The sequence below is a fragment of the Argiope bruennichi genome, chromosome 3 (assembly GCF_947563725.1).
Source record: "Argiope bruennichi chromosome 3, qqArgBrue1.1, whole genome shotgun sequence".
Taxonomy (NCBI): Eukaryota; Metazoa; Arthropoda; class Arachnida; order Araneae; family Araneidae; genus Argiope; species Argiope bruennichi.
The window spans coordinates 25344103-25366391 of NC_079153.1; the positions used below are offsets into that span (position 1 = coordinate 25344103).

The following is a 22289-nucleotide window of genomic DNA, read 5'->3' on the forward strand; positions in this document are numbered from 1 at the left end:
AGCTGTTGGATGATTTGGATTTTGGATGATTGGATTATTGGATTTTCAAATCATCTAAAAGTCCGACTATAAAATCCGTTTGCTTGGTTTGTTGTGTGATTTATTGTTTTTAATACTTTCAAGATATTTTAAGAGATTTAAATATTGTTAAATAATTCCAAGATTCTTACAGTTTTCTGTATATTTAGTTGTATGAACGATTGCTATCATGTCTAAAATTGCCTTAATGATTCATTCGATACGACACCTTAAATATTTCTTTTAAAAATTATTTATTGACCATTATGTATTTCCTATTTTGTTTTGTTTTATAAACCTTGTTTAGTAACATTTTTTTGCTCTTGGATGTTCTCACGAGCTTTTGTATTTTTTAATCGTCAATGAATTGTTTATAATTATAGCTATTGATGTTTAAAACAATCATTCACCACCCTTGCTTTAGGTGATGTTTGTACAAAATATATTTTTGCCTTTGATTTTCATACTGACCCATTATACGTCTTATACCCAGTGGAGTAGGCCAGATCAGTGTGAATGTCAAATTAAAAAAAAAAATGATAAAATCGGATGATAAATTTAATCTACTTCCTCTTTGCATTTTTAATATGTTCACATGCATTCAGATGGATAGATCTCCTAGAGAGATTGACAGATTTCATTCAAAATTTGATAGAAATTTATAATTTTGAGTTAAACATGGATAAAAAAATCAAAATTTGATAAAAATCTACAAATTTGAGTTTAAAATTGATAGAAAAAAATCAAAATGTGATAATCTTTAAAAAATGCATCTGTTGTCTAAAATGCATACGGAACGATAGAGTAAGAAAAGACTAAAGAGAACAGATGTTTCTTGCAGTAACTTTATTTACGCAGATTCATTTCGAACATGTTGGTATATAATCATCAAATGAGGACCAATAAATCTATCACTCGTACTTTTCAATCCGTCTCCCAACTGCGCTGGGGACAAGGGATGGGTCGTCTGTCCAGCTGGGTCGTTTCAGAATCCAGTTTTTGCCACCGGGATGGAGGCCACACTATGTGCGACGCCTTTGCGAAGATTAGACCAGTGGACACCTGTAAATACAAGAAATTGAATGAAAATATGATTTAAAAAATAATTTTAATTGCGGACCAGTATGAAGAATTTTTTTTTATTTCAAATATTTACGACTTTTCCATTTTTAATTAAACTTATTGTCTTAAGCAATCAACTTTGTTTACAAGAAATATTAGATGGTTTTAATTTAAAACAAATCTCTTCTACATGACTTGACTTTAATAATTCAATCAACAAAGGGGGAATTCGCATCATCGGGCCGAGTCCCATAACATTATATGCATCAAATTGCAAGTTGCATTTTGCAATTATGTAGTTTAACTTTCTGTCTCATCTATACTGCTCAGATAATTAGCATAAAGGTTCTCCTTTACACCTTTCAACAACAGAAAAAAAAATCACTTGGATAAATTTTGATAAAACAATGAAAAGAATGTGGATTTCATTACAATAATGAAATGCATTGTTGAAAATCATGCAAAAAAATAATTTGAAATAAAAAAAAATAATCAAAATTTAGAAAAAATTGTCTGCAATTCATTTGATATCATTATAAAAGAGATTTTTTTTTTAAATTTTAAAATGGTTCAACAACAAGCTTACGTTATAATCAAGTTAGCACTTTTTCACAATTCAAATTCCACGTATAAAAATTTCAAAAAAAAAAAAAAATCGCATCTACATGGGTATTCTCATTTTTCAAAGTATGTCTGTACTGAATTTGGTAACTCTAAATCTAATATTCGATCGACACACACATACATTTATATGTATAATTTGAAATGAAGTCACATTTTTTCAAAACCATTACCAGATGGCGCCACTCCAGCTAATGAAGTTTTATTTAATTAATAGATTGCTTACATTTCAATTCTAAAAATATTAAAATTGTATATTGCCTTCTGCAATATACAACAGGGCAAAACTGTAGTACATCAAATAAAACAAAACGTCTATCGAATAAAATTAAATTTCTTTTTTACGTACATGAAATAAGATTCAATAAAAGTGTGAAATTTGTTATACGAAACCTATAATTGTTACAATGTGACGCACACCTCAATTATCACTTTTACGACGATCTAATTTAATTACTCCGCAGACGTTTCACAAATCCATTGCACTCACGTTCAGAAACAATCTACTAGGTTTTAAATTGGTGGATACCGCATAACTCTTCCACGTTTTCGAATTAAGATGAGCTGTCCATCATTCTTGAAGGGACCTCCCTTGAATTAAGACGAAATCGCAAAAAGAATCGATCGATCGATTTTAAGAGATTAGATCGTGACTCTATATCAACTCTTTTGACAATATTTATTTTTGAACGGGCTTAGAGAAACTTCGGAGAACTTTAACGGCGGGGAAAAAAATGCTAAATTGCCCATCAGGAGAAAAAAGAATGGTGAGTATTAGGGCGATAACGTCGCAAACTTTTTTTTTAACTTGATAAAACAGTATAGATATATTCGTTTAGGTAGTACATTAAACTCGTTACAAGAAAAAAGAATTACCGGGAAAGGCATTTTACTTTATCGGGAAAGAAATATACAAAGAAAAAGTAATGTAAATGTCGAAAAAAAAATTAGAACTCGAGATTTTGATGAAATATTTCAAACATCCAAAAAAAATTATTATTTTTTTTAAATTACATCTGTCTGTCTGTTTGTGAATTCGGTAATTCAAAAACGCTTTCAGCTAAATGGATGAAATTTGGTATGTAGCTTTTATTGCAAATTTAATGATTTCTATCAAAATTTTGAAGAAAATCCATTCACATACAAATAGCCTGTTCAATTTTAAATGAACAAGATAAATAGAAATTATAGAGGGTAAAACTTCGTACACTATTTTAGCATCTAAATTAGACATTCGAATCAAATTTTGAACAAAATCCATTCACATACAGATAGCCTGTTCGATTTTAAATGAACAAGATAAATAGAAATTATAGAGGGTAAAACTTCGTACACTATTTTAGCATCTAAATTAGACATTCGAATCAAATTTGGAACCAAATCCATTCACATACAGATAGCCTGTTCGATTTTAAATGAACAAGATAAATAGAAATTATAGAGGGTAAAACTTCGTACACTATTTTAGCATCTAAATTAGACATTCGAATCAAATTTGGAACCAAATCCATTCACATACAGATAGCCTGTTCGATTTTAAATGAACAAGATAAATAGAAATTATAGAGGGTAAAACTTCGTACACTATTTTAGCATCTAAATTAGACATTCGAATCAAATTTGGAACCAAATCCATTCACATACAGATAGCCTGTTCGATTTTAAATGAACAAGATAAATAGAAATTATAGAGGGTAAAACTTCGTACACTATTTTAGCATCTAAATTAGACATTCGAATCAAATTTGGAACCAAATCCATTCACATACAGATAGCCTGTTCGATTTTAAATGAACAAGATAAATAGAAATTATAGAGGGTAAAACTTCGTACACTATTTTAGCATCTAAATTAGACATTCGAATCAAATTTGGAACCAAATCCATTCACATACAAATAGCCTGTTCAATTTTAAATGAACAAGATAAATAGAAATTATAGAGGGTAAAACTTCGTACACTATTTTAGCATCTAAATTAGACATTCGAATCAAATTTGGAACCAAATCCATTCACATACAGATAGCCTGTTCGATTTTAAATGAACAAGATAAATAGAAATTATAGAGGGTAAAACTTCGTACACTATTTTAGCATCTAAATTAGACATTCGAATCAAATTTGGAACCAAATCCATTCACATACAGATAGCCTGTTCGATTTTAAATGAACAAGATAACTAGAAATTATAGAGGGTAAAACTTCGTACACTATTTTAGCATCTAAATTAGACATTCGAATCAAATTTGGAACCAAATCCATTCACATACAGATAGCCTGTTCGATTTTAAATGAACAAGATAAATAGAAATTATAGAGGGTAAAACTTCGTACACTATTTTAGCATCTAAATTAGACATTCGAATCAAATTTGGAACCAAATCCATTCACATACAGATAGCCTGTTCGATTTTAAATGAACAAGATAAATAGAAATTATAGAGGGTAAAACTTCGTACACTATTTTAGCATCTAAATTAGACATTCGAATCAAATTTGGAACCAAATCCATTCACATACAGATAGCCTGTTCGATTTTAAATGAACAAGATAAATAGAAATTATAGAGGGTAAAACTTCGTACACTATTTTAGCATCTAAATTAGACATTCGAATCAAATTTGGAACCAAATCCATTCACATACAGATAGCCTGTTCGATTTTAAATGAACAAGATAACTAGAAATTATAGAGGGTAAAACTTCGTACACTATTTTAGCATCTAAATTAGACATTCGAATCAAATTTGGAACCAAATCCATTCACATACAGATAGCCTGTTCGATTTTAAATGAACAAGATAAATAGAAATTATAGAGGGTAAAACTTCGTACACTATTTTAGCATCTAAATTAGACATTCGAATCAAATTTGGAACCAAATCCATTCACATACAGATAGCCTGTTCGATTTTAAATGAACAAGATAAATAGAAATTATAGAGGGTAAAACTTCGTACACTATTTTAGCATCTAAATTAGACATTCGAATCAAATTTGGAACCAAATCCATTCACATACAGATAGCCTGTTCGATTTTAAATGAACAAGATAAATAGAAATTATAGAGGGTAAAACTTCGTACACTATTTTAGCATCTAAATTAGACATTCGAATCAAATTTGGAACCAAATCCATTCACATACAGATAGCCTGTTCGATTTTAAATGAACAAGATAAATAGAAATTATAGAGGGTAAAACTTCGTACACTATTTTAGCATCTAAATTAGACATTCGAATCAAATTTGGAACCAAATCCATTCACATACAGATAGCCTGTTCGATTTTAAATGAACAAGATAACTAGAAATTATAGAGGGTAAAACTTCGTACACTATTTTAGCATCTAAATTAGACATTCGAATCAAATTTGGAACCAAATCCATTCACATACAGATAGCCTGTTCGATTTTAAATGAACAAGATAAATAGAAATTATAGAGGGTAAAACTTCGTACACTATTTTAGCATCTAAATTAGACATTCGAATCAAATTTGGAACCAAATCCATTCACATACAGATAGCCTGTTCGATTTTAAATGAACAAGATAACTAGAAATTATAGAGGGTAAAACTTCGTACACTATTTTAGCATCTAAATTAGACATTCGAATCAAATTTGGAACCAAATCCATTCACATACAGATAGCCTGTTCGATTTTAAATGAACAAGATAAATAGAAATTATAGAGGGTAAAACTTCGTACACTATTTTAGCATCTAAATTAGACATTCGAATCAAATTTGGAACCAAATCCATTCACATACAGATAGCCTGTTCGATTTTAAATGAACAAGATAAATAGAAATTATAGAGGGTAAAACTTCGTACACTATTTTAGCATCTAAATTAGACATTCGAATCAAATTTGGAACCAAATCCATTCACATACAGATAGCCTGTTCGATTTTAAATGAACAAGATAAATAGAAATTATAGAGGGTAAAACTTCGTACACTATTTTAGCATCTAAATTAGACATTCGAATCAAATTTGGAACCAAATCCATTCACATACAGATAGCCTGTTCGATTTTAAATGAACAAGATAACTAGAAATTATAGAGGGTAAAACTTCGTACACTATTTTAGCATCTAAATTAGACATTCGAATCAAATTTGGAACCAAATCCATTCACATACAGATAGCCTGTTCGATTTTAAATGAACAAGATAAATAGAAATTATAAAGGGTAAAACTTCGTACACTATTTTAGCATCTAAATTAGACATTCGAATCAAATTTGGAACCAAATCCTTCAAAAGGTCTATAGAATCGCAAGCATATAAACGGGATAAAACGTAAAGGCCTAGATAAATGAAATTTGGTATATGATCTTGTTGCTAAAATAGTATTTTCATGCATAATTTTGATTCAAGTGATCTAGAAAAAGACGTTCAAAATGAAAATTAGATATCTTCACCACTATAATATGAAATTTAAAACGTTCGTGCATAGGACGCTGAAAATAAAAATATGAGCACTAGTAGCATTCATGTTTTTCCCAGAGGTCTATAATTTTTATGCGAGGTAGAAGATAAACCTTTAATAAAGAATATGAGAAGAAGTTTCGGAGTAGTCCGTTGGTTCTATTCAGGAAAAATACATATAACTAAATAATAGATCTAATAATTCCATAACAGATTTCATACTTTTCATTGGAGTCAATCATTGTAATGTATCTTATAACCACGGTAGAGATTCCACAAATTTAATAATTTGCGTTATTTATGAAGGAGCTTTAGAAAGAAAATCGAATGATAAACACAAATAATAATGCTATTATTATTAAGTCATCGTTCTATCTAATATAAATGTATTTGTGGATAAGATATTAATAGTATACACGTTTTTAATTTAAAAAATATATTGTTTTTGTGCATGCATTTTGTCATATTTAAATGCATTGTCTTTTTTGATTTGGTCCCAGTAATTGTTTCCCAGGGATTTATTAACAAAACTAAATTAATATGACAAGGAATGCGCAGGAAACCACATTGTCCGGAATGGACAATTCACTATTAATAATAATAAACAAACTTACGGGGCCGAAGTAGTTGCTGTCCATACTATGTGTCACGTGATCACCTTCCACCCAGCAATGGCCCACGGGGATGGAAACATAGCGCCGCCTATCGGAGCACCTGAATCAAAAGAAGCAACCCATAAAAGTGAAATATAAGAAAAATCCGAAATATCCTTTCGCTTATTAAAATTTTAAAATTTTTGAAAGATACAAAAAAAAAAGATTGAATTATTCAGGGGGAAGGAGAATTGAAGGAGTGAAGTACTCACCGGATAGTCTCTCCTTCCACAGCGATCACTCTCTTGATGAGCTTCTGGTCGGGATCCCGAGGACATCTGCAAAACGAGAAGCATATTTCAGCATAACAAAGATAACTCAAAAAAGTTTCGTGGCATACGGTTAAAATTTTGTATACGGTCTTTACATAAAATTTGCAGATTTTTATAAAATGTTGTGTAAATTTCGTTCACAGAAAGTCCGTCTTTTCGAATAAAAATTAGTACAATAATTACAAAAAATAAAGAAAGCAAACTGAATAAAATTCAGTATACATGTTTAACGTATATAGCATAGATATCAATCAAATTGTGAGCCAATTCTAACTATGGGTTGACTGTCTGTCGGTCTGTACTTTCAGAAACATGTAAACGCGATATTTCAAAAACGGAATGACTTAAATATATGGAATTTGGTATGGAATTTTGTGAAAATAAGTGCGATTTTGCATCAAATTTTTGTTTCCATCGGTTGAGAAAAACTAGCCTAAAACTCAAATTCCATTTTCAAAAACTATTAACCGCTTGCCAGAAATTAAACGACAAATAATTCGCCAATGAAAACACAAGAGATTCAGTAAAAATGCTTAATGCACGCCAAAAGCTAAAATTTCGTATCTATTGTACACCAATACCATGTAAGGCGTTCTCTGGCATGACAAGCGTATAATATATGCAAGAAACTTTTGAGACCATTTCCAATGGCTATAAAAAATGGATAGACATATATGTTGGAGAAACATTTTCTTAACATTACCATTGAAACAATAATTTTTGACCATATAAACAAGGTTAAACAAAACAAATTCCAGTTGTTTTCCCGGCATAAGCATAATCTTATTAGTTAAGGGGGCTATAAAAATAAGATAAAAATGTTCAAAATATTAATTTTTCCTTCAACATTTCATCTCCAAAATATATGCTTATATGTGACTAAATGGCCTTATTTATGCATTGTGAAATAAAATGGATTCGGAGGAATAAGCATTTTGAGCTTTCATCAGATTTCAACGTATTGAAGAATTTCAGCTACCGTAAATTTTGAGAAATTTACAATAAAGATTCCAGTTAAAATTTAAAATAAAACTGACTCAAGTTCACGACTTTCACGACTCAAGTTATTTTAGATAGTTGAGTCAATTTTAGTTAAGAAAAGCGCAAATTCCAAATGAAAAACAATTGTTTAAGAACAAAAACATTTCTAAAAATTTCAATATTTTAACTGAATTGCAAAATAATGCTCAGTTTCATTCAAGTTGTACAGGTTGTTCAGAAAGCCTTTCCCAGATTACAAAAAATTATTGTAATAAAGCGATTTTCATTTGGCATGTGATTGCTTTGATGTAACTAGCGGAAGTAGTCTCCACAAACTTTCTCGCATACTCTCTAATAAACTTGCCACGTCAGAGAACGCCTTGCATGCCACTGCCATACAATAGATACGAAATATTAACTTTTACGTGAGTTTAACATTTTTATTGAATCTATCGTGTATCTTAGGCGAGTTTTTTTATGATTAATTTCTGGCATACGTTAATAGTACCCAAAAAATTTAATTTGTGCTTTAGACACAAATTCAATTTTTCTCAATCGATTGAAACAAATATTTGACACAAAACTGCATTTGCAGTCACAAAATCCCACACCAAGTTTAATATAATTAACTTATTGCGGGTTTGACTCATCGCATTTATATGTTTCTGAAAGTACAAACCGACAGACAATCAACTTCTCATTGGACTTGGCTCAAAATTTGACAGTTGTCTACACTATAGATGATAAATGTGTGTGCCGAATTTTGTCCATCTAGCTCTCTTTGTTTTATAGTTATCATGTTAGCGGAAAATTTCTAACAGAAATCTAGAAATTTTATCGTATACCAAATTTCATCCGTCCAGCGTCAGTTGTCACGGACAGACAGGCGGGCATTTTTAGAAATGTATTTTCGAACTCAGAAAGGTCTAAAACGTGAAGATTCCTCAAAATCTCGAGTTCGAGGTTTTTTTTTTTTTTTTTTTTTTTTTTTTTTTACGATTACTATACTTTCTCTATAATAAGTATACGAAAAAGTAAAAATGCAAATGATAATACAGTCGAATAAAATACAATTACTTGTAAAAGATAGAGATACTAATTAAATAATGGATCAAAACGCTATAAAATAGTGGAAACAATTTTCTTTGACGCCTTAAACAAAACAAATAAATACTGTTTAATACAAATAAATTTAAAATAAATACTATACAAATAAATACTGTCAAAACAAATAAATTTAAAATAAATACTATACAAATAAATACTGTCAAAACAAATAAATTTAAAATTTAACAAAACAAATAAATACTGTTTTGTTCGACTACAATTTCTAGTAGATGTAATTAGAAATAATTGTAAATGCATCCACAAACTCTCCCAATGTTGAACGGATCGCGAAATACACCAATGCTTAAGACAGAATGAATGCGATTACATTTCCAATTTTCTTAGAGAACTTATATCAACACCCCATGATTTTATAATTTTGGTTTTGATCCCCAATTTTTTTTAAAGAAAAAAATAGTTTTAGCATTTTTGTACGCATGAAAGCGTGCTTTGAAAAAAACGTTTCAATAAAAGTTTTTTTTTATTTTTATCATTTATCTAATCAATCAAACTTGTGTTTAAAATATACTTAAAAATAATCCATCTATTTTTTTCCCTTTGCCCATGATGGCCGCAGATTGCTCTGAAAAGCACCCGGCGTTGCCCCTCCTTCTCTCTAGTGCAGGCGCCCGGAGTGAGGGGCCGAAACAATCGGACCCCGGAATGATTGATGGCGCCACTTCCGCGCCATCATCTCGCCAAACGATCAGCTTCCACCCTCATCAGTCATGGACCTCTTTTTCCTTGCTGCACAGAGATAAAAACTGAAATTTTGCCTTAACTGTAACCGATAAGATAAACTTTTTTTCCTAACGCTTTGAGACAGGGGATTTGGATCCGACGGTGGATAACAAAATGCCATATGCATTTTAAACAAATGTGAAGTTTAAGAATTATCTTCTAAAGGAAGCACCTTAGACAAAAATTCTCTTTGTTTAAGGTGCTTCCTTTAAGGGCTCGGTTTATAGGGTCATAAAAATCATCCTGTCCTAATAAGAATGAACGACCGAGGATATATACTTGCAAGCGTTTTACCAGGTGAATGTTGTATTTTTGAGAAATCTGTAAGACCAAAAACACTGCAGCGATCGACTCAGCTATTGAATAGAAGAATTCAAACAATCCTTTAACATTTGCATACTAAAAATAACCAATTCCTCAGCAACAATCATTGGTCTGATTTCGCCCATTTCCATTTAATATGAAAGCAAATGACACTAAGACAAATCATTAATGATCGCATGTACCACACAAACTTCATTTCCGCGAGATCTCAAAGATACCGCTTCATTACAATTCTTCTATGAGGAAAATATCACCAATGAGGAACCAATCAATGCATCGATTGCTCTAATTTTTATTTCATTTGAAAAGATTATTTGTCTTTTTCTCGTATATCCACTGCTTTCGAGACATATCACAAATAAAACCTGGACATGGTCCTCAATTTCAAAAACTGGACCGATTTCTCCCATTAATATTCTGAGTGCACATAACTTGAAACGTTTTGCTAAAATTCTAACTTTTGCTGAACTAAACTTTTAAATTTTTAACTAAACTTCTAACTTTTTGCTTATTGTGCAAGTTTAATTGAAAATACCATTTTCGTTTATAAGGATATGATGTAATTACTCAAAATTTCTAGACATTATTGGCAGACTAAATTAATAATATTACTTTGATGGGCGAAGAGCTAGTCGTTAAAGACGACTTGATTATAATAATTTTTATCTAAGAAAAGAAGATAAGTTAAAAAAATAGTCGAATCTTTTGTTTCTTATAAAATTAAAAGTTTGTGGCCAAGAATATAGTTGAAAACTTCGCAAAAATGCTACATAATCAAAAAAAAAAAAAAAAAAAAATGCGAAGAAACTTGTAGAAACTCAGCGATATTTAGTGAAAGATATATTGTTTGAGTATTTAGTGGCATATATTAAAGCGTACACTGGTGTAATTTTTATGCAAAAAATATTGTAGAAAAAGGTCTTAGAAGTTTTACTATGTTTGAAAGACAGTTTTAGATATGTTACTTTATATATGCAAACAATATAAAAAACTGTAAACTTCTGTTTGATCTGGAAAGTTAAATACCATTGAAACTAATTTTTTTTATGAATGCGATTTACTTTGTATTTTAATTTGTTTATCAACGAATATTAAATTAGTGTGAGTCACATCTCTCTCACTCACTCTTGTGTGTTTACAGTTCAAACAAATAAGATTATAGAATAACAAAATAATAATTACAATAGAAACATTGGTTCATTTCCTTTTTTAAAACATCGTATAAAATCTAGGAAATTAATCGAATAAAAAAACAGAAAAAAAAATTAAATCAATAAATTATTTTAATACACTATTAAAAATGAGATTTAAAATTACTTTTATTAAATTTATAAAATTATCATGTATGCACATAAATCCAAAAACATTTTCACCTCGTATTTAACACACCTCTCAAGTGACAATATCTACGAACCATTAAGATATATTTGATAAAAAGTATATTACTGTCTATTTGAAAAACGATGAATGTAAAAAAAAAGAAGAAAATAACGATTATTAGAAACCGATAGACCTTAGTAGCAGACAGCCAAATACCGTTTTACATATAAATTTTGAGTGATGGGAAATACGGCTCGATATCTCGATGCCACGTAACGAGCTCTATAAAAACAGAAAACAAAAAAAAACATTGTATAATTTTTTCTTCTTTACAGAAACATTTTAAAAATAATATTTAATCTACATAGCACTTTCTCCGATCAACATTAGCTATGCGATTTATCATTTATTTATTTCCTTATTTATACAAAAATACAAGTAAAATTTTGAACACTCAATTTCTAATATATTTAGAGAATATATTTCTTTTTGGTTCTCTTTATAAAGATATCCTCTGAAAGTATCATGAGGATAGGGGGTGGCAAGAAAAGAAGTAAACAGTTCCAAGATTTCGTTCAAACTCGAAAAAGCGTCTCTTTCTCGACTTTCGTGTATACTGACATTATTATAAAGTTTTAAATTTCGCAATGTAATGTAGAAAACCAAACATGATTTTTGGACATCTTCCTTTCAACTGCTTTGTCCAACATTTTAATATAAATTTATAACAATATTTAAATATATAGCAATTTCGGTCATAAAACGGCATGCTAAATTCCAATCATCAAAGTTGTTGAATTTTCGAATCATTGCATTAACATGCATGAGAATAAAAAGGAAAACAGATTTTCAGCAGCCCATTGACAGATATGGTCCAAAATTTTATACGCCTCAACATTTTTGAGGCTATAAACTAAATTTCATCCATCTATCTCACTTCCCGGGGCCACGGTGGCCTGGTGGTAAGGTCTCGGCCTCGCAACTGGAGGGTTTCAGGTTCGAGACCCGATTCCACCGAAGAACCGTCGAGAAAGCGGGTCTGGTGCACGTTAAACCGTCCGGGCCAAACGCCCTCCCATGGTGTGGTGTGATGTGGAGTGGAGAGGGGGGGGGGCAGCTCAGGTGTCGTCCTCGTCATCTGACCGCAGTTCAAAATTATGAGGCCCGGCCCAAAATAGCCCTAGTGTTGCTTTAAAATGGGGCGTTAATATGACTAAACTAAACTATCTCACTTCGCGGTTTTGAGTTATCGTGCTCCCATGCACACAGATGGAAAGACAGATATGCTTTCCTTCAAAGATTTAGTCCAAAATTTAAGAATTAATCTACGAATTTGGTATGCAGATGAAATACGAATTCTATACTTTACCTCAATGCGTTATTGTATTTACAGACAAATCTAAACATATGTTTTTTTAGATTCCGGAAAATCTCAGTCCTGAAGATTCTACAAACTCTGGAGGACGTTATTTTTGATAATTACAATATATATATATATATATATATAGGATATTTTTAAATCTGAACTAAAACCCTCATTTTTATCTTACATTATCCAATATCAAGTTCATTCTAAAATGTTCTCTTATTTCATGGCCTCTTATTTCCAATCTTCACTTTCTACTTAATTATTTTTCTAACGCACGCTTAATAAAATTGCAGATTCCGTGGTTCCCGGTTCCCATACCATGAATGAAGGGATAAAAATCCATAACACTTATACACTCCTTTCAAAGATGCCTAAGATTCCCATCATAATCTACACGTGGCAAAGAAAACCATATCAAAATCTTATACTAAAATCACTGGAGAGAAAAATTTCTGCCTCTTTGCTCTCGTATCGCGATGTAAACAGACTTCATTTTATCTTCGCTTCTCTATTGTATCCAATCCAATCTCCAATGGTGAAATACATCGAAGTTAAAATTCCAAAGGGTTTTTTTTTCTTTTAGCATCTGCAAAATAAAGTTAACATATATATATTCTCTTTTATGTATTCGAGAAGGCTAAAAAAAATATTTATTTCGAGAACGCCTGAGTCATTATTCAAATATGTTATCTATCACTTTGAGGTTTTGAATTATTATGGTCACATGTCTACAAGCGAAAAGACAGGCACACTATTCGTATTTGCAGATAAAGCTAATTCCAAAAATGTGTTTTTAGGACACATCAAGGTCTCAAACTTTACCTTCTAGTATTCGATAAAATAAAAAAAAAATAATAAAAACTTTATTATATTCCGACAACACCGACAACCTGACCTAATAATCAAATATTAAATATTAAACCCCATAGTTAAATATGTCCTAAATTAAAATCAATGTCCTTGATATCAAAAGCACTTAAACAAAAGAAGGAAATAGACCGTTTCTTTTAAAATCTCTATTTGCCATAAGAGGAAAACTGCAAATATTATTTCCTTAAGTTTCTATTGCTTCAATTTTTCTGAAATTTTTATTTATTGATTAAAATATATAGGATGTGTCACAAACATAAGAAAAAAGTTTGTAGACAAAATTATTCGCGAAACAACAGTACAAAATTGAATATAGAAGCCTAATTTATCACTTTCCAATAAGAAAACTAGCAACAGCTGTTTTTGAAATGAAAGTGATTAATTAGTTTACGATAAGTTAGCTTATATGCTGTACGAGCATTACAAGATATATGAGCAATTACCTAAACCGAGATTTCTTACATTTTAATCTGCCGGTTCCTGAATTTTAAATGCCAACAGGAGTGGTCTTCTTGATTTCAGTTAATGCGCGTTCTAAAAATAATTATATCCTATCTCTCTAACTCAAGTTTCATTTTACTTTAATCCTGCATTGCACAGTATCTTATTTTTCCACACTAAAATTGCTGAAACCAAAATGCTACCTCAAATAAATTCCCTTCTAAAAGCTATATAAGTTCTGAAAGCTTTCCCAGGACCCTCTTTATCTTATTCTCTGTCTCTCTATTGGGACCAGGGAAATATCTGGTCATGGTTTAACCCTTTAAAGGGCTATTTTTTTCTAGTCATATTATGTTAAAATATTTTTAGGCTTGAAATTAGAATCAGAAAAGGGATTTATTTAGCTTATTAGATAAATTTAACTTGATTAATTAATTAATTTGGTTAATTAATAATTAAGTAACAAATCAAGACACGTCATTTTGTGTGAGATAAAGAACTGAAGCATCTAAATTTCTGTCTTTATAAAAAAATTTGTCAGAACTTATACCAACTTACATAAATTCCTACAAAGATTGATAAATTTGGTGGGAAGCATACTTCCCACGGCCCTAGACAATATAAATTTTAGATATCATCTATCGAAAATCTTAATAATATCCAAAAATTAAACTCTTTCTGTAATTTTCAAGGAATAAAATAATTCAAAGAGCTCCATGCTTGCTTCTCTCGTCCCAGAAATCCCAACTATTATTACACGTTTGAATTTTCTCGTTCTTAGATCAGCAATTGCTCGGCGACTGCGCTATGGAATCTCGGGAGACAATAGACTTAAAAATTTAAATCATTAAATAATTAAATTATTCCTAATTTTTGTGCCAGGATATTTTAAATACTTATAAATACAGAAAAAAAAGTCACATGTCCTTTTTTTTTCTATTTTTCTAAATTTAGCTGGAAACTCAGCCACCATGTTCTTAATCCCAATAACAACCCGAATTCTCACTTCGGTGATTAAGTCCAGTTTCATGCAAACAGAGCTGAAATTTCTTATCGATAAGGAATCCGAAAAACTCGGCCACTTCTCTCTCTCTCTCTTTCTAAGATACAAAATTAAATATCCTCCCCCCGGGTTAATCTTTATTGCAAGAAAACCTCACTCTACTTGAAAATACAAGAATATGCGCTCTTCAGAGAGAAAAATTTTCTCCTCTCTTTTTCTCACGCCCACTCAGGGAAACTAGAAACTATTTTTCGAGAACGAACACCCTTCCCCTACTCCTCCCTTTCTCTCCATTCATCCATGGAGGGTTCAGAAGAATTCGATCTCAGCGAATCATTTTCTCTCCCAAGGCATTCATTCTCGAGATTAAAAACATTTGAAAATAATTTTATGGACTTCTCGGTCCCTCTCTTTCTCATTGACTCCCCTTTTACCTCCCCCTCCCACTTTTTTTCCTAAGACCTGAAGGGAGGAAAGTTATTAATATTTAATCGCCACGGTACGTCCAGAAATAAAACTGATTTGAGAGCGCTTCATTAAGATATCTTCATTAGCCAGAGGCTGCCGAATATTTAATTAGGAAAATCATGAAACCAGATGAAATCATTATGCAAATAATCAGTACGTATGCGTCGATATTTTTTCCTTCCGATCGGGACCATTAAAGTTGAATTTTGTACCGGTAAAGCAGTTTATAATTTAACTTCCTAAAGTGAAAAGGAATCCAGCCAGGACCCTTTTGGACGAAGTGATGAATTTTCGTTACTTTATATTTTAAATCCATAATTAACTGTAAAATTGTATATTGTTGGAATTAATAGCATGTATTTATAAGTAGACAACAAATTTATTCTGAAGAACTAACTCCAAATTACAAATTTTTATGTAAATAGGACAATTTTGAATTGCTAAAGCGGTTTATTTTGACATCCTAAGGTGAATGTCCAGCCAGGACCTTTTTTGAACGAAGTGATGAATTTTCAGTACTTTATATTTTAAATCTATAATTAACTGTAAAAAACACCGAAATATAAACAATGTAAAATGCGCATTGTTTAATTTAATAGCATTTATTTATAATTGGAACCAACTATGCAATTCTGAAGAACTAACTCCAAAGTACAATTTTTATGTAATTGATTCCAGAAAACAGCATCAAATGTTGGATCCTGTCATATCTAATCGCATTATAAGATGCGCTAAAGAAAAAGAGGGCAATTTTTCCAGCGAATTAAATCTACGTGATAGAATTTTGAGATTTCTCTAGCAAATGGTTTGTATATCAGAAGAAATATGGAAGAAAGCGATCAAGAATCGATATGTCGATCGCGTGGGGTAGTTTTATTCTCTCAGAAATGTTAAAATTACAGTTAGATTTGAAAAGATTTCGGAAAAATAAAGTTTTTAACTCATAATTCAAATTAAAAAATGAGTTTATTTTAAAGAATTGAGTTATTTTTTTTTTTGGTCAATCGTCATTTTATCCTTTCTTTGCATGGTGATGGAAATTTCCATCATAACAAAAAATTGCACTCAAAAATTGTGATTGGCAAGTGATTGCGAAAAATTGGTTATTGCTGGTAACTTTTTCCCCGACTATTGCGTAATAAGGAATGTAGCTATAAAAAAAAATGTCACAATCATTAAATCATTATAGCGGATTTGAACTTGTCATCCCGCTGTTTGTTGAGCTTAGAATAAACGTGCGATTTCCTGAATATTTTTTATAACTAATCTGAAGGGTTTTTTTGGGGGGAGGGGCTAATAAAAGCGATTATGAGTGTGGAAAATTAGAAGAGAGGGACACTGAAGAATTTGTACTGAGCTTAATATGTAAATTTGTATGATGGAAATATCCATCATACAGTTTTTCAAATTATTTTATATTATATTAGAGTTTCCAAAAAGTTTCTTTCTCATCACGCTTTTTAAAGAGGCTAATCACTGGAGACGAACCTTGGATTTTATATGAAGATGTGCATAGGAAACGTATTTGATATAAGGATAATAGGCCTTCAAGTATCGCAAGGCCAGGACTACACCCCAAAAAAGTTATTTAGTCCATTTGGTGGGATTGGAATGGCGTAATTTTCTACGAGCTCCTTCCTCAAGGTGAAACAATAAATTCTACGAAATACTATCATCAACTGGATAAATTCAAAGTTGCCATAGCAAAAAAAAAGGGCCATAATTTATGAACCGACGAGGCGTTGTTTTTCATCATGACAACGCGAGACCACATATTGTATTAGTCGTAAAAGAAAAGCTCTTACAGTTTGATTGGGATGTTTTACCGCATCCTGCATACTCTCCAGTTCTCGCTCCATCTGGTTATTACGTCTTTCTGTCCTTAAAAATTCTCTTCGCGATAAGAGCTTTAAATCCATTAGCGAAATAATTCAATCAATATCTTGCAGAATATTTCTTGTCCAAAACACAATAATTTTGGAAAAAAGACATAACAAGGCTTCCTGAGAGATGGAAGAAGGTAATATAGCTAAAAGGTTCTTATATAACAAAATAAATAATATCTTAAACAGTAAATATTAGAAATAGGAAAGAAACTTATGGGACACTCTAATATATTTATACTAGGATTTTTTTAAACATTTTTCCTTTAATCTAGAGCCTGAATTATATCACTCTGATTTATTCCAGAGAAAAAGAAAAAATCACGCAAAGAAGGGTTATACATACAACAACCTTATTATACAAAATAAATAAGGGTTAAAAGGGTTATATGTACAAAATAAATAAATAAATAGTTTTGGAGCGATAAAAAAAATCAAATAACAAAATAGGAACAAACGCAGTATCAACGTTTATGCAGTCTTTACAAAAGGGTAAAACTCAGAACGAAAGTAAAAATTTAAGCTTTTCATAAAATTTCGGTGTTTTCAGCAGAAAGTTTGATGATTTAAAGAAAATATTTCTTTCTCTAGAATGCCAAAGTATAAACACTGAAAAACATGATGTACAATACACAAAACGGAGTCAGAATGTCAATAAAAACCATCGCTCAATCAAGAAAAAATTATAATTAAATCAAGAAGAAAAATAAAATAAAACAATAATTGAAACAAGAAAATGAAAGGAAAAAAAATCTTTATTAGTTACTACTCAGAACATTAGTGTGTCATATTTTCATATTTTTATTATCTATGCACTTAAATTGATTAGAAAAGCTTGACAACCTCTCCCTCAATCCCAACCAATGCATCGATTTCGCCAATTTTTACTTAGTATCAGCTGATTTCCGTGATATAACTCGGTATCAAATACTTGTAATTCATGAATAATATTTTTATTGTAAAAACTAACTTTATATAAATTATTATACTACACATAATCTTTTTACTAGACCACATCATTTGATTGACTGCTCTTGACTTGGGCTTTGTAATCGTTTGAAGTTGAATGGTAAATAGGCTTCACTTCTGTTAGGTATCATTAAATAACTACTTTAAACTAATGAAAAAAATTCCAAAAAATATGAAACAGAAATTTTAAAAAATAGTGGTAGAGTAGATCAGAATCTCATTTTTATAACTGAATTTCAAAATAATAATCTGCATTAAATGTTAAAAGAATTAATAACAATTGAAGAAAAATTGCAAACAAAAAAGAATCTGGTATAACTGAAAAGATAAAATTTTGAATTTTAAGATAATATTAAAATATTTCTTAAATATTCTTGTAATAATAAATATTCTTGTAAGATAATTTGTTCGGTAGTTAAAGCAGAAAAGCGGCAAAATTTTAGTTAATTTTCAAATTAACATTATTTAATTAATTTTTACCATTTGAAAAGCTGATGGGTTGTCGCCTATCCTAAAATTAAATACGCAAAGTTAAGTTAAATATTATATTAATATATTTATATTAAGATGAAAGCTCATGATTTCTAGGGAGGTCATCAATGATTATCGGCCCTACAATCAAGCCCCATTCTCGAGAATAATCCCATCAACTCTACGTGACTATACAATCTCTATGGGGGGGGGGGGATTTCAACAGAGTCGCCCTGCTCCAACCATTTTGGCGATTTTGCAACTTTTGAACATTCACGCTCCTTAGATACGTTATCAAAAGTCGTTTGCCATCTTTTGCCAGAGCGATACAACTAAAGGTGTTTTCATCCATTTCATTCACCAGTTCATTTCTCTACATTGCAAGTATAGCCAACCAATTCGCATTTTCTATACTTACTATGCATATATAATATAAATTAAAACTCTTTTATGGTGATAAGATGCAATTCAACAAACCTGTATGACTTTTATGTTATTACATGATGGACGAACAGCTGGTCGCCAAGGTGGCTAGTTTTCCCTTAATTTTGAAAGTTTAGAATCGTAGAGATATTTATTGTTTTCTTTGTAGACAATTTTTGGAAAAAACTTATGTGTTTTGGGTGGTTTTTTTTTTTTTTTGTGTGTGTGTGTGTGTGTGCGTGTGTGTGTGTGTGTGTGTGTACCATGAATACCATGTACCATTAAGGCAGTTGGATTTTAAACCATGATAAAAAGTTTTACACCATATAAAGTTTCGATATTTGAATATAATCTCAATCAAGAGTATCATAGCAAATTTCTGTAAAATATGCTTAGCGGAAACAATTTGTCTCATACGATTCGTTTTACATCTCGGTGTCTTTCCTTTGGGATTCCCTTTACATCTCGGTGCCCTTCTTTTGCACTTCCCTTTACATCCCATCAGATTATGCTGTTCCTATAGTTTTCTTTGTTAATAACAGAACACACAACATTTTTATTTAAAAGCAAATTCTAATGTATCTGATTTCTCGGGGATACATTAGAAATCGTTGTCAAACGACACCAAAGTCTCGCAGCCGTTGTTATCTGCATAGAGTATCTCTCTCTTCCTCTTTTTATTTTAAACCTTTTTATCGGTTTGCGACCGCTGTCTCGTTTACAGACTCATAAAAAGGCACGGCGGGCAGATTGCTCAGAAACTAAATCACAGGGGCGACATTCAGATTTCTCGACGCCGTACAACTGACATTAGTGCTGCCCAAACCAAAACTGCAGATGGGGAAAAAATAATAACAGGGGAAAAGACATTTTCTGAGGGAAAAAATGCGGACCGATAACGGAAAACCATTCCGAAAGAAAAGTTATACGGCGGGGGGGGGGGGGGGTAGAAAAGTCTTCAGCAAACATTGACCATTAATCTCGGACCGTGTAAGTGCTCGCATCTGCAAATTTCTGTGTGCACAATCTCAATCTCTGCGTTGAAGCTGTGAAACAGTTGATTTCTTTCTGGTGATAGTGGTCCATTTGTTTTTAAAAAATTGCTATCTAGTGAAACAAATGAACCATTTTCTTTCTTTCTTTCTTTCTTTTTTCAAAACGAAGTAATAATCAAATTGTAATTTTTTTTTTGAATGAATCTTTACGTTTTAGGACTCCTTTATTCCGTAAAACAAATTTTGCAAATTGCAAGCAGCTCTTGAGTAATCTGTTAATGAATACAATAATATTGGGTTGGCAACTAAGTAATTGCGGATTTCACTCATAGATGGCTTCAGTTGAATTTTTAGGTTTGCAGACGTAGTACAAATGCAAAACACATTTTGTTATTTGATAGTTGGCAATTCAGCTGTCAATCAGTAAAAAAAGTTTTTTGATCGATTGCGTAGTTTTCGTTTGGCGTTCGTTGAAAAATGGAAAATCAAAAGGAACATTTTCGTCATATTTTGCTTTTTTATTTCCGCAAAGGGAAAAACGCATCGTAAAATCATAAAAAGTTATGTGCTGTTTATGGTGACGAAGCCTTAAAAGAACGGCAGTGTCAAAATTGTTTGTTCAAATTTCTGGTGATTTTTCACTCAAAGATGAAAAACGCTCTGCTCGTCCAGTTGAAGTTGATGATGACCTAATCAAAGCAATAATCGATTCGGATCGTCACAGTACAACACGTGAGATTGCAGAGAAGTTTCGTGTATCACATACATGTATTGAAAATCACTTAAAACAACTTGGCTATGTTCAAAAACTCGATACATGGGTTCCTCACGAACTGAAAGAAACGCATTTAACGTAACGCATTAACAGCTGCGATTTGCTAAAGAAACGTAATGAAAATGATCCATTTTTAAAACGACTGATAATTGGCGATGAAAAATGGGTTGTTTACAACAATATCAAGCGGAAAAGATTGTGGAGCAGGCCAGGTGAACCAACTCAAACAACATCAAAAAAAGGTTTTGTTATCAGTTTGGTGGGATTACAAAGGAATTGTCTACTTTGAACTCTTACCAACCAACCAAACGATCCATTCTGATGTCTACATTGAACAACTAACGAAATTAAACAATGCAGTTGAAGAAAAGCGGCCCGAATCGACAAATCGAAAAGGTGTTGTATTCCATCATGACAATGCAAGGCCACACACATCTTTGGTCACACGCCAAAAATTATTGGAGCTTGGTTGGGATGTTTTGCCACATCCACCATATAGTCCTGACCTTGCACCATCTGATTAATTTTTGTTTCGATCTTTACAAAACTCCTTGAATGGTAAAAATTTCAATAATGATGATGATGTCAAATCGTACCTGATTCAGTTTTTTGCTAATAAAAACCAGAAGTTTTATGAACGTGGGATTATGATGCTGCCTGAAAGATGGCAAAAGGTCATTGATCAAAATGGGCAATACATTACAGAATAAAGTTATTTAGTTCAATGAAAAAATGGTCTTTGATTTTCTAAAAAAAATGCGCAATTACTTAATTGCCAACCCAATGCATGCACGCAGTGATATCGAAGGATGATAGTTAATGCATGGGATGGAAATTACACTGCAGGAAAAAGATGAAATCTGCATTTTTGGTTGTAAACACTAAATTGTGTTTGCCTCCAAAAAGTGTAGATTTCTGTTACTATTAAGATTGGGTAGGCTATTAAAATTAGGGCGATGTTCGTTCTTGAGATGATATTTGTTGAGTATCTTTTTGTCAATCCAAAAAAGAAAAAAGAAAAACTGTGTTTTCATCCAAAAGTGTAGATTTCTATCATGTGTTGAGCTATATTTGTTCAAGGGAAATTTATA

At 31.3% G+C, this 22289-nt stretch overlaps 1 protein-coding gene across 1 annotated transcript in view; it reads right to left on the bottom strand.

Moving 5' to 3' along the window:
* Positions 1-849: 849 nt before the first annotated feature.
* Positions 850-22289, bottom strand: part of LOC129964150 (mitochondrial inner membrane protease subunit 2-like) — a 158855-nt gene continuing 137415 nt past the window's right edge. Inside the window, exons 4-6 of the mRNA XM_056078859.1 lie at positions 6999-7064; positions 6748-6847; positions 850-1080 (exon numbers count right to left, since the gene is read on the bottom strand). Coding sequence (XP_055934834.1) covers positions 943-1080; positions 6748-6847; positions 6999-7064 — 304 coding nt within the window. The 3' untranslated portion in view covers positions 850-942. The remainder of the gene's footprint in view (positions 1081-6747; positions 6848-6998; positions 7065-22289) is intronic.